Here is a 13,486-nt window from a genome sequence, read left to right as displayed (position 1 = left end):
TCATTTGCCCTATGGTATCCTGTAACTACATCTTCCCAATCTCTTCTTAATTTCATCATCAGAGGAACAGTGGAAAATGGGAGATTCAAACTCTGGCTCCACATTCTCTATTATTTTTTTAAATTAATTAATTAATTAAATTAATTTTTTTGGCTGCGTTGGGTCTTTGTTGCTGAATGCAAGCTTTTCTCTAGTTGCAGCAAGCAGGGGCTACTCTTTGCTGCAGTGCATAGGCTTCTCATTGCAGTGGCTTCTCTTGTGGAGCATGGGCTCTAGGTGCACAGGCTCAGTAGTTGTGGCTCACAGGCTCTAGAACTCAGGCTCAGTAGCTGCAGCGCGTGGGCTCTAGAGTGCAGGCTCAGTAGTTGTGGCATGTGGGCTCTAGAGTACGGGCTCAGTAGCTGTGGCTCAAGGGCTCTAGGCGCGCAGGCTTAGTAGTTGTGGTGCACGGCTCTAGGCGCGCAGGCTCAGTAGTTGTGGCTCATGGGCTCTAGAACGCAAGCTCAGTAGTTGTGGCGCAGGGGCTTAGCTGCTCTGCAGCATGTGGGATCTTCCCAGACCAGGGCTTGAACCTGTGTCCCCTGCATTGGCAGGCGGATTCTTAACCACTGCACCACCACGGAAGTCCCAGTCTCTATTATTTTATTTTATTCTTCAGGAAGATCAATTTTGTACCCTTAGGTACTAGGTGAAAAATTACAGAGGATCATTCCTCAAACTCTGATGTGCTTAACTTTTCAGCAATTGCAAAACAGGTCTTTGGTTCACTGGATAAACTATTCCTGGGCCCCATGTGGGTACAGGGAACAGTGTCAGGTTTCCCGAACCAGGCAGTCAGGCTGGCCTCTCTGCCCTGAGTGCCCTTCTGTACTTCCATCCCGCCCCTGAGACTGCCTGTCCAGTCATCTGTACGTTACACAAAGGTGAGGACACTAATGTCTCCCTAGCCCTGGCTGGGGGATGCGGGCACGGTGCTCGGGGAACCGACATGGAGGTGGGATGCAGCGTGACTGGACAGGGGCCCGTGCGGGGGCCGAAGGGAGCCGCTTGTGACTGTGGGGCTGTGGAAACGAGACGGCAGGATGGAGAGAGGCTGTTAGACTAGGCAAAGCCGCGTGCAACCACACATGCGTCTACTCACGAGTGTGAGGCAGGCAAGGTCTTACCTAGAAAGTCGTTCATGCTGGAGAAAGAAGAGACAAACAAAAAAATCAGCATTAGCAAGGGACCGACATTTATTATTTCCGTTTACAAATGTACTCTTCAAATCAGACGTCTCAGCTTCACGGCTGAAGACAGGGGTGCAGCTTCACAGTGTGAAAAAAGGCTCCTCGGCTAAGCGCCCACGCCTGTGCCCACAACTTGTGAGACTTGAGGCTTCGGGAGCACATCTCATTAAACTGGAGTCCAGCAACGTGTGAAATGATCACCCACCCTGTGTCCCAGGACTGCCTGGGCCTGCGTGACAGGCTGCTTCTCTGGATCTCAGCGTCCATTCTACCCATCTCCCTCCACTCACACCCTCGGCCCTGCCCGTGTGAACACGGTATCCATGGCTGTGAAGGTCCAGGATGGTCCCCACTTCCTCCCAGGTCCCTAGTGAAGGGAGAGGAGGGCGGGGGGTGGGGGGGAAGGCCCACACCCGTCCCTAGGATGGTGGTAAAAAAACGAAGAGAGTAACAAAGTACTGAGATCTCAGAAGAAAGGAGTTTACAGATTTGACCTCTGAGCTCGGTTACCTATGGTCGCTGCAAACAACAATGATTATGCCTGTTTTACATTTATTTTTAATCACAGATGACCTTTACCCTCTATCTCCGCTTTTTTATAAAAAGAACTGAGGCCAAAAAAAACCCTCAGTTGATTTAAATGTATTTTTTTCCCTCCTTTGAGGTGTTAAAGAATAACAAAATCCTCAAGGGCAGACAAAAGAAGGAAGACCAGAAACCAGGCCCAATTACCTAAGCAGGAGCAGCAAACCCCTGCTCCTCTGGGCGTTGCCTGGGGACGCTGCTCTGTTGAAGGTCATACCCGAGATGGCCCCACATACCGCGCCCTGAAGCCGTCCGGGGGGGGCGGAGCGCCAGCACTGCTGGCTGGAGGGACCGACCAGGCGACCTCGCTGCAAGGTGGCTTCTCCCCGTGGACTTCTGCCTGGAACCCGGGGCTTCCATTCATCAATTCTCTCTTGGGCTTTTCCAAAACGTCCTCAGCCTAACCTCAGCCTGGGAGGTTCTCTCTCCACAGGCCTAGAGCTGGGCCTTCTTCCATGAATTGTAAAAAGTCCCCCAGGTGACCCATCATGCAGCCCAGGTTAAGCACCACTAACCATGGGCTTTATAATGTGAAGACGTGTCCCATCTGAGGCGGAGGAATCGGTAAGAGACCGTACGCTTTGTCTGTAGCGTTCTCCTACACTGGAATCGGGCACCCTAAAACGTGTGAGTCTGGGATTCAGGAATTCTCCTGTCTCACATTTATAATATCCCATCAATCACTGCTTTTACCAACATTAACTAAGGGTTGTTTTTCTCTGACTTGAAGACTTTTGTCAAAAAAGAAACTCAATTTTAGCCACGTCTCATGAATTACTTAATATATAAAAACGCTTCCAGTGTGCTCAGGGGCGCTGAGGTTTCCCCCGGTGGCCATGCCCACCTGCCAGCTCTGTGCTGAGAGCTGGCCTTGGTGGTGCCCGGGGGGGCGCGGGGGGCATTCACTGCCCAAGGGGACACGCCCCAGACCCATGAGTAACTGAGGCCGAACTCCGTCCCAGGCAACGCCAGGGGCCCCACCGAACTGAAGGACCACTGAGAGCAGGGCCCGCAGGGGAGGCCCCGAGGAGGGCAGCAGAGAAGCTGGGCGCCAGAAGCTGTGTGAGAGCAGCGCCGATGGGCCCGTCCGAGCAGCGCGGGTCAGACGGGGAGGAGGGGCAACAGAGAACAGTGCGGAGTCCGGGGGCCACTTCCCAACAGAAATGGACGAGAAGATGACGCTCGGGAAACACGCGCGCACACACACATCCAAGGTCTCCCTGCACCCCCTTCCCTGCGGCCGGACCACTGGCTCACTCCCAGTGACGCCCTCAGGGCCTGCACTGCTCACCAAACACCCAACCAACAGCTCAGCCTTCGGGAAGGGGCCTGCCGGCCTCAGCATCGGCGGGGCCTGGGAACCAGTCTCTGTTCCGACATCCAGACCCGGGACGACTCCACGCCCCGCCACCTCCGCCTCACTTCGCAGCTGTACACGCACCACACTGGCTGCTGCTGGTCAGAGCAGCAGGTTAACTCAGGGCCTGGGAGACTGGGGCGGGGCAGGGGCGGGGACTGAGCTCACAGGCGCTGACCGTCCACTCCCACGCCGCTTCTGGGCAGAAAGGCCTTTCTCACGCTCCATCGCCCCCATGGGAGAGCCTCCCACGCCCTCCCCCAGGCACGGAGAATGACCCCTTTACAACCTCGCCAGCTTGCCCCATGCCTTGGTTGTCTTCTCCCACAGAAACCCAAGCACACCTGTGCCCAACGCGCAGACGGGGCCCTGACGACGTGACCGACAGACGCGTCTGTTTACCGACTCGGTGGTGCCCAAACTGTGGGATCTCACTTGAGGGCGCTGTAACACCCGCTCTGTAAGAACGTGATTTGTGGGGTGAGATTTTACTCCATCTCCAGCTTTCAGTCTGCTGTGCCGATGCTGGCAGTTGCCTCTCTAAGTGAAGAAAGTTCTTCCTTTCCTTAAGGCAGGGAAATTTGGCTTCTCCCAGGCCTCAGCCTGAGCCATTTTGTGGTATCAAAGCACACTGCTCATCTCCACTGACCGACTCCTATCAGAGCACTGGGTCACTAACCTTTCCCACTCGGGATGGCCTGGAAGTACTGCGGAGCTGCTGACGCCCTGTCATCGTACCAGCGGAAGTTCTCAGACACAGGGCAGCATCGCATGCAGTGACACTGAGTGGCCTCCACTGAGGAAGCTGATGCAAGATACAAACAGGCAAAAACTTAAAGACACAGAAAATAGGTTAGCACTGCCACGCAGCAATCAGAAAAAGCCCACAGGGCCCTGGCAGCCCCAGGCAAGCCCTCCCCAGAGGCCAGCCTGGAGGGCGGTGTGTCCTATGGGGGCTGCCAAGAGCGGCACTCCTCTTTCTACCTGCCAGGGGTAACTGAAAGCAAATAGCACAGTCTGTTGTTTGTTGTACTTTTCAAGCTTGTAAGATGCATGTTATCAAGTTCTTTGGGATGAACTTTCATCAGGTGTGGTGACGAGTAGACTGTCACCTGATCCAGGTGTCAGAGGAAACAGGGCTCCCTCCAAGCCTGCCCCCCATCCTTCTAGCACTCCCCCCCACCCCACCCCCCAACTACTGGAGCCCTCTGGAACCCTCGGGCTTTTGATCATTACCTTCAGGGACTCGCCTTAGCCACGTCCCGAGAAGGTGAGCTAACTCCTTAGAGAAGAGTGAGAGTCTCAGCAAACAAGATTTGGGGCCATAGAGGTGGCATGGTTGTAGCACCGTAGGTTGTAGACGTAGCACCGTTGCCATAAAGCAAACAATATCATTGCAAAGAAGGAAGACGCCTGGGGGTTCCGGAGGAGATGGTGTTCTCGTCGTAACAGAAATTAGCCTGAGAAGACAGTTCTTAGAGGCCAGAGGGCAAGTGGGTTTAAAGTGTACGGGACCTGGGACTCAATCCCCAGCTTCTAATAAAATGGCTTTGGTATTTAGATCATACTTCCAGAAACTATTGTTTTGCTTGGTTTCTTGATACCCTAGATAATCTGGTGTTTGACAGACAAACACTGGTTAGATTTAGGGAGAGAAAGTTTGGGTTTCCTGGGTAAAAGGAGCAGGGTGGCTGAACTGGTAGAAACTTAACTTCCATTTTCCCTCTCCCTCCTCCTGTCACTCAAACTGAGCACAGTTCACCGTCACCCGGACACTGTGTCTCAGTCTAAAGAGCTGACTCCGTCCCTGCAGGGAAAGCAGGGAGCGGGTCTGGAGGGCAGGGGGCGGGGCAGTGCGGGCTTGCCGACGTGGTCTCGCCGGGGCAGGTGGCAGTAAAGGACAGCATCAGAGGCTGGGGAAGGACACCGAAGACCCTCCAGGGCGGAGCCTGAGAGTCGGACCCATGGGCAGCGACTAAGGAGAAGCTCCAGAACACAGGGCCTGGGGCCCCAGCCAATCTGCGCCCTTCGGAGGCCAGGAGCGGGGGTTCCCCTTGCCTATGTTCTGGGAATGGCCCATCTCTCCCTGCAAGCTCCCCCCGTGGACGTGGAGCAGCGGCCCTCACTCCACTCTCGAGCCGGGTCTGAACGGCTCATCTGCCCACAGTGACACCGTTTATTTTAGGAGAGGGCCGAGCCTTCTATGCAGCCTACAGGTTAAGACCAACGTCCCTTGGCACATGCTCTAGTGAGGACGTCTCAGGAGGAACTTCTGCTAGAAGACTACTGCTCTGCTGCCCTGAAAGCAAACGCCTGATGGCCACTGAGGCCGGACTCTCTGGTGTGTCTGAGCTAGAGGCAAACGGCTCAGAGAAGGAATTACTTTCACAGTTTTTATGGCTCAACTGGGGTCCATAGACATGGTGAATGGGGCCTGCAGCAGCAGAGACTTTAGAAACCAAAGCGAACACAGAAAACAAAGTAAAAAGAAAGACGAGCCAGATGCACCATAATTTTAAAAATGCTCCAACACCAAGAAGCAGGCTCCTTCCTTTCATACCTCCTGAATTCTCCCATAACAATCCCATTGGTTGGGGCCTGTTTCTAATAAAAGAACAGAGCGAAGAGCACCATGAATTCAGATGGAAATCCTGGAAAGGGACACGGACAGGGCTGGTTTTGATTTGTGAAATGTGGAGAGTTCTCCGAACACCAGAGACTGGCTCGGGAACCCCCCACGAAAGCTTTTAATGTGAAGTTATCTGGAGTTCAGGAAGGCAGATAATTAAAACCAAACTCTTCTGACCAAGTTTAAAATAAAATCTTAGCTCTGGAAGCTGGGCCCAAGGGAAAGGAACGAACCGCGTCACGTGGCCACACCAAGACCAAAATGCGCCTGACCCTGCAGCGATGGGAAAGCCTCCGGGTAAACCTCCTACTTCACTTCCGTGTTCCCTGGAGAGGCCCGAGCAGGGGCCGTGGGCGCTGCCCCGGGGTGCCCGAGCTCTGAGGAGCGTGGGTGTGGCTGCAGCGAGGACCCGCCGCAGACCTGGCCCAGACCTGGCCGCTCCCTGAGCTCTGGGGACAATCATTCTACGACGTTTTGAGTTTGAGACTCCTTCCCTATACTCGTCTCAGACACACTCAGGCTTCCTAAGCCTTCTGCCTGCAGGGCAGGGCACCCTCATAACCCAAACGATCGGGGCTCTCGGGGAGCTTGGAGGGGCAGCCTAGTAGGCTCCAGCTCTGAAAAGGATCTTTCTGAGTCTGTATTGTTCCAGTAATATATCTGGGGATCCTGAACAATTTGGAGATACACGTGGGGGCAGGGGCGGGGCGGGGAATAAAAACTTTCACGATTTACGCAGAAATGTGACAGTAGGGGACAGTGATGCTGAGGCCTGTGTTAGGAGCTTTTCCCTGTATCTAAAACATGAGTGTCCCTGAAGATCACCAGACGTCCAACTCTATTCATTTTCTCTTGCTGTTGCTCCACCCTCGGCTTGGCTGTGCCCTGCTCAGGCTCTCACGGGCAGAACCGGGTGTCTGCTGGCTGGGCTCTCACCTGGAGGCTCGGGGGAGAACCCCTGCCTGTGGCCGCCGGGGCTGCCCCTGCTCCTGGAGGCCCCCGTGTCCTCCCCCGCTTCACGCAGTGACACGGGGGCTCCTTTCCACACTCCTCTGCCATCAGCCAAGAAAGTTCTCTGCATGTAGGGCTCGTGCCTGGATCAGGCCCACGTCTCATAAGGTTGGTGATGCCCGTAACACGGTCGAGGGAGGACCACCTCATCACATACATGGGCCCTGGAGCCCAGGCCAGGACATCTAAACGAGCCATTTTAGAAAGTCCCGCTTTAAAAAGACATGGTCTAGATGACCTGTAACATCCTCAGAGTAAGAAATATCCACTGTACATGGCCAGTCAGCTGCAGCTGGGTGATTAAAGACATTTTGAATCAGAATAATGCTGAAAGCACGACTGATGCTGGGGAAGTGTGCATCCACCGAGCAGATGTGTGTGCCAGAGGATACTTCCAAGCCAAATTCTAACAGTATTAAAAGTATTAAGTTACATCTAACTTCATCTTAGTTTACTCCTTGATTTGTCTTTACCCAGTACTTCATACGGGGAAAAAAACAAAAAAGAAAAACAGGAAAGTCAAGAAATACAGCACTTATAATGCCGTTTACACTGTAAATGTTTCTGACAAACCTCACTGCCAGATTGTGATGACCTACCAATTTAACACTGCACGTAGAAACAAGATGACTGAATGTTACTGCACATATTCTGGTCCATCTCATTATATTTCAAACGGTAGAAAGAGACCCATCTTTTGCTATATCTATAGATCACGCTGCCCAAACATTACTGGAATTCTACAGCTCTTATTTTCTATGCAGGCCTGTACCTTTTCTTTATGGATATTCCCAGCTTCTGAAGAGTTTCTAGATTTTTTTTGGAACTCACAAAATGTACTTATTGTAGAAGGAAATATCTGAACGTACTAAAGTTTCCCTGAAATATCCAAGGCAAGCCCTTTGTGTTTAAAGGCCATCTGTAAACTCCTATGATCCGTAAACACACTTGCAGACTGCGGCGTCTTCTCCAGGCAGCTTTCACACGCCAGATGACGGTGACCAAGGACGACGAGCTGCTCTAACGCGTGTGGCTCTAGCCAGGGGTCACGTCACCCACATTTAACACACACTTTCACTTAGTCTCAGGTCTGCACTGGAGTGCACGGTGCACGAAGTTGCAGTAGCCCCTGACATCGCACAGACGATTCCAAGTGCGGCCTGAGCATGGCCCCCAGGGCTGTGAGGCTCTGTAGGGTAGTGGGTCCCACCACCCCGTCAGGGCCATCATCATGCCTCCTCAGCATTAAGCTTTCCAGGCCCACAGGCTGGGAAGAGGTGGATTTTTTTTACCTGGGAAATATCACTGTCCAGCAGCCTATTTGGGTAGCAGTTATTTTAATTTTATTCAGACCAGGTTGTGGATCAAAACCCTTGCCAAGGGGTTAGTGAGGCTCTCCAGACCTCACCTCTTAAGAGGAAACAGACACTCAGGACCTAAGTAGCCTAAGGGAAAACTTTCTCTGCTCCATAAGTTGCACAAAAGGTTAGGGACTTCCTTTGTTCTTAGCTTTCTCTCTCTGTTCCCACAGAAACCAAAATATTAACTCACATATTTTAGAGCTGTCGACACACTAGCAAACTGCAACAAGCAGGGATCTGAAGAGCCTCGAGAACACCTGTGGCTATTAGCCCTCACTACAGAAACAGGATTTCACAGTGCACGGCCGACCCCCTCCAGGGGGCCGCACAGGCCGGGAGCAGAGACCAGACCAGGGTCAGGCAGTGCATCCTTTCCCTGTGAGTGAGGGGGCCTCAGACAGTGTCCTCTGGGCTCAGATCCCTTCTCTGGTGGGGGACAGTTGAGCACACCCACAAAACAATGACAGTCATCACCCGAGTGCAGTCAGACACTAGGCTGTCTGGTACACACAGCAGATAAAAAGGGTTGCCAGAAAAGAAAGACCGATGCTGTCTGGAGGTTCCTGGTAAGGCTTCGTGGAAGGACGACCCTATGGAAAGCATCAGCCTGGAGTTAGAAACAGGGTGGTCGTGAGGAAGGCCGCTGCTCTGCATGACCTGTCCTGTGAGGCATCGGGCACCAGCTGGGACCTCGTCAGTAGCGCAAGTGGTACTGGCAGCTCTGAAAGGTAACGAACTGAAGCTTTCTTTGATTCTGCCACTGAATTTGACCTTTTATACCCCCTATGGACTTGAGTCTTCAGAGGCACAAGGTACTTTGGATTTAGGGGGCTAAACTGTACTTCCAGAGCAAAACTGGTGTTTTACAGTATAGGCCTTAGGGAGAGGAGACACGTGTGCAGGGTGTTTGATTTTTGGCAGGTGAAAGATCCCTTAGATAAGAGAAACCTCAGAAATTCACGCTCTTCTAATGCAGAACTTGTTATAATGTAACAGGTCCTGAATTGAAGCATACCTTTGTACCATCTGCTTAAAAACTATTTTATAAGTAAATTAATAGCATAAAAAGATAAGATAAATGACCTTACCTAACGGATCTGTTTTTGAGCACTTATAAAAATGGCTTTAGAGAACTATTTACTAATACACTCGCTAAAAATGATTTTAGGTGACAACCTTCAAGGGTAGAGCAGATCTTTTCTCCTTAGCAACAGTTCTAATGTAGATACTTAGAAGTAACAAAACTATACCTACTTTTAAATGTTGCAAAATTCTGACTTTATCTAAATGGATTTGTCTCCTTCTAAATTATTCTGTGAACTTTTTCCTTCTTTACAATAGGTTTATTATCGCCATCTCTCTTTTCAAAACAGATTGAATGGTCAGGAATATTAGCAATAACTCAGGAGCTATTTCACGGAGACGCAGTGGTTCCCTGGACCGCTACACAGCTTAGCACTGCCGGCTCCAGCATCTGCTGGTACATGGGCTCAGAACAACTACTAACTTCCCTCTGCCTCAGCGTCCTCATGGGTAAAGTCGGGGGAATGGTACCCGGTGCATAAGGTTATCAGCAGGGTGAAGTGAGTCGCGTGCCTGGCATGGCACCCGGCACAGGTGATGCTCTATAAATACCAGTTTCCACTGCCCACTCCTCTCTGCCGGGGCCTGCTGGCTGCCAGAGGAATAAGCTCAAGCAAACTCTTCAAGTCAAGGGTTTTGATTGTCCGTAGATTTTGATTATCCAGGCTAGTTCCCATTTACCCTTTCTAACCCACAGGCATTTAAGGTTATTATTCTACTGTCCGCATAGTTATACTCTCTCCCAGATAACCAACCACGGGAGGTCGATTTTGGAAGTCCACAGGAGCTGTGACGCTCTGACACAAAGACGGTGCTTTCGCAAAGACGCAGGCGGAGGTCAAAGTCTAGACACGCTTCCATGTCTTTACCCCGTCAGCTCACCGGGAGGACTCCTGCACTGTGACCCAAGAAGGAGGCTGGGCTTTGGGCTGGGATGAGGACTAACCCCAGGTGTGGACAGCTGTCACCCCCTGAGTGACACACAGTCAGGACCAGAAACAAAAGGAGCAAAAGGCAGCTGGAAGCCAGCCAGAGCTGTTCCCCTCCATCTCCTGATTCTAACCGCCAGCTCCCCCACATATTACGAGGCTGAGGAAAAGGGAGAAGCGATGCTGCATAATCTGGGAACTGCTCAAGTGGGAAACGCTCTCCCCGGTGGCCCCGCTGGCTGTACTGAAAACGAGAACCCCAACCTCTTGACCCAACTGACCCTCCATTTCTGGATTTTTTGGGGCTGAAGCTCATCACTGGATCATCAAGTTGACCACAATACCTGCAGACAGACAGACAAGACTCAAGGCCTTCTGTCTTCCCTCATGTGACCCCGTGGTGACTGGAGAGGAAAAGGCCACGCACGGGAAGAGCCTTCTAACCTCTTGCTGTTACTCCCCAAGGCTCTGTTCCCAGCTCGTTCCTTATGTGACATCTACTCCTTGGCTCTAATCATAAATATCAGTATTTTCAGCCCATTATTTCCTTCCGAGCTTCGGACCAACTACTTTCTGGTGTCAGTACCGAACCTCCCGAACTCCCTCTAACTCAGTGCATCCCAGCATGAGGCGCCTCCGCACTCGGCACCATCTGCTTCCTGGCCTGACCGCTGAGCCGTGTCCTGCCGGTTTCTACCGAGTGGCCCAAACCAGAGGCCTGAGAGTCGCCCTGGCCCCTGCCCGCTCACGGGCTCACCCCACCCCAGTCCACTTCTAAACAGCTGGACGGTCCTCCGAGCACCGGACAGTGCCTCCGTCCAGGCCCTCCCTTCTCACCGGAGGACCGACCTTACCCCCAGGCCCGCCGACAGTCCAGCCTTCAGAGCTGCCAGAGCGATTTCTCTAACAAGCAAACAGCTCTGATCACAGCAACCTGACCCCAACTTTTCAGTCCTTTGCCCACAGGCCAGCCCTCCAAGTCCTCGGAACGACATGCCAAGGCCAACACGAACCGGCCCCTGTGCGTCTCCAGCTGAACTTCCGATCACACCCCTCACTCACCCTCCGCATTATACCTTCGGTCCCAGCCACACCGATCTGCAGCTCTCAGAGCAGTACTCTACCGCCCCTCGTCGTTTTTCCACCTTGGTAACGCACTGATTGCTTTTACTGTCCGTTCAACAGCCTTATGCGTCTCCCGCTTGACTGGTCTCCTAAAACAAAGCACCCGGGCCCACATACCTTGATTCGAAGATTCACTTCCCTTTGTTATAATCCTGGAGTTCCCGTCTCATCTCCCCAGTTAGACCGCTGGCTCCCTGAGGGCAGGGACTGTGTCTTTCATCTCTCGATTCCAGATCTAGTACGGGCCTACTTATGTAGCAGACGCTCATGGAACGTTAACCGTGGGAGGATTCAGAACAGGGTAGGTGGCCTTGGTGTTCATCCGCCGTGGAACCAGTCTCTGGTGAGCAAGCCTCTCCTCCGTGGCTGACCCAGCCCAGCGCCCACCTAGGACTCACGGAACCGTTCCCGGTGGGGAACTGCTTTCCTTCCTACAGGTTCCACTACGTTGCCTAGGAAGAGTCCCCGCCAAAGAGTTACTGCTTACTGACTTTTCTTGAGTGGAATTTAAAAAACCCAACCCAACCCAATACACTAGTGGTTTTAATTAGAGAGAAAAAAAATGGTTAACGGCTTGCACCCTTAGTTAGTATTATTCACCCAGACAAATGCTTCTCATCCCCTGACAACGGATCATAAAGGAGTAAAACATGGATTCCAGATTGGAAGTGCGAGAGCGGGGTGAGAGGAACGAAGGATAAGGAACAGCCTGAAAGCCGTTCGGTGTTGGCCACAGGGGAGCCCAGAGGAGGCAAAGACGCGGCTCCACACCAGCGCCTGGCAGGGAAGCGCACCTCGTGGGTGGGCTCCCGAGAGCAGCGACCCTCTGTCCCCCGACTTCTTATCAAACGTACCCTCGTTAGGTTGTAGAGCTGGTTATAAAACAAAACAAGCTGGTAAATTTTCCCCTGTATTTACATTAGCAGCTGGGGTGAAAAATATTATGTAGAATCTGTGTATTTTCTCTTGAGATGTAAGTCCTAAAGGAATAACAATCCAGGTTACATGGGAAAAATGCTACTGATCTTGGTTTATAGATGCAGGCCAAATCCTGTTATCCTAAATACCAACCAATTCAAAGAAAATCTGTCTATTTAAAAGATTCCCAGGGTTCAGCTGATGTCCCACTTACTTCAAAACTATTCAGTACGGGCTTCCCTGGTGGCGCAGTGGTTTAGAATCTGCCTGCCAATGCAGGGGACACGGGTTCGAGCCCTGGTCCGGGAAGATCGCACATGCTGTGAAGCAACTAAGCCCATGTACCACAACTACTGAGCCTGCGTGTCGCAACTACTGAAGCCCCCGCGCCTAGAGCCCATGCTCTGCAACAAGGAAAAAAAAGCCACTGCACTGAGAAGCCCGTGCAGCAATGAAGACCCAAAGCAGCCATAAATAAATAAAATAATTAAATAATTAAAAAAAAAACTATTCAGTACAACAAATAGCAGCGAAGCACTGCAAGCTGGACGTTCTCAAGTAGTCTGTTATTTTTCAATATGCCCTGTACTGAAGAATATTTTGTTAAATTAGCAAATAATAATTTGAGAATACTGACCAGTGGTTACCTGGCTCTTGCTTTCAAGATGATTTTTAAATGCTAAGCCATCTAAATTGACTAGTTTTTAAGTTAATGGAATTTATAAACTTGAGACCCAATAATATTCACAGTGATTAAGAAGCAAGAAGGAGCTAGAGGTGTCTAATATGTTTGTAGTTCAGAATTATTATTTTTTTATGTTGGAAAATTACATCAAAAGGAAGCTTTTATACAAACGTGTGAGCCTGAGGCCTCGTGGAGTGGCTCACAGTGTGAGGAGAGGCTGAGCCTTCAAAGCTTCCCCAGTAAGTACTGGCATGGCGCCCATCAGTAACGGGGGTGACTCTGCAAGCTGTCCTGCTTTCCCCGAGTGACAAATCAGAGACGAGCAGGACTGTCACTCAGGGAGCACCCCTCCCCACCGCCCCCCAATTTTTAGAGACAAAGAGATGGTGGACTCGTGTGAACCTAGTGTGAAAGTCAAAAGAATTGTTTAAAAAAAGTATTCCACTCTCAGGGTCAGCAGAGACCAGTGGGTTATGAGGGGCGGGTGGTGGACGTCTTCCTTGCGGAGGGAGGGGTGGAGTTAAAAACGATGTTTCACAGTATAACCTTGTGCTCAGAGAATGACAAATGTTTA

General features: G+C 51.5%; 1 protein-coding gene across 7 annotated transcripts in view; it reads right to left on the bottom strand.

Annotated features, from left to right (window-relative positions):
* The window catches only part of PPP1R12B (protein phosphatase 1 regulatory subunit 12B), a 199,641-nt gene that overhangs the window by 15,703 nt on the left and 170,452 nt on the right, over positions 1-13,486 (bottom strand). For 6 of the 7 annotated variants that reach the window (XM_060091508.1, XM_060091509.1, XM_060091511.1 and 3 more), the window contains one exon: positions 1,167-1,183. The exons of the other annotated variant lie outside the window; for it this stretch is intronic. In XM_060091508.1, the coding sequence (XP_059947491.1) occupies positions 1,167-1,183 (17 nt within the window). The remainder of the gene's footprint in view (positions 1-1,166; positions 1,184-13,486) is intronic. 7 annotated transcript variants of the gene reach the window in all.

The sequence above is a fragment of the Mesoplodon densirostris genome, chromosome 2 (assembly GCF_025265405.1).
Source record: "Mesoplodon densirostris isolate mMesDen1 chromosome 2, mMesDen1 primary haplotype, whole genome shotgun sequence".
Lineage (NCBI taxonomy): Eukaryota > Metazoa > Chordata > Mammalia > Artiodactyla > Ziphiidae > Mesoplodon > Mesoplodon densirostris.
Note: the sequence above shows the minus strand (reverse complement) of the source record. Positions and strands in the feature narration are given on the sequence as shown.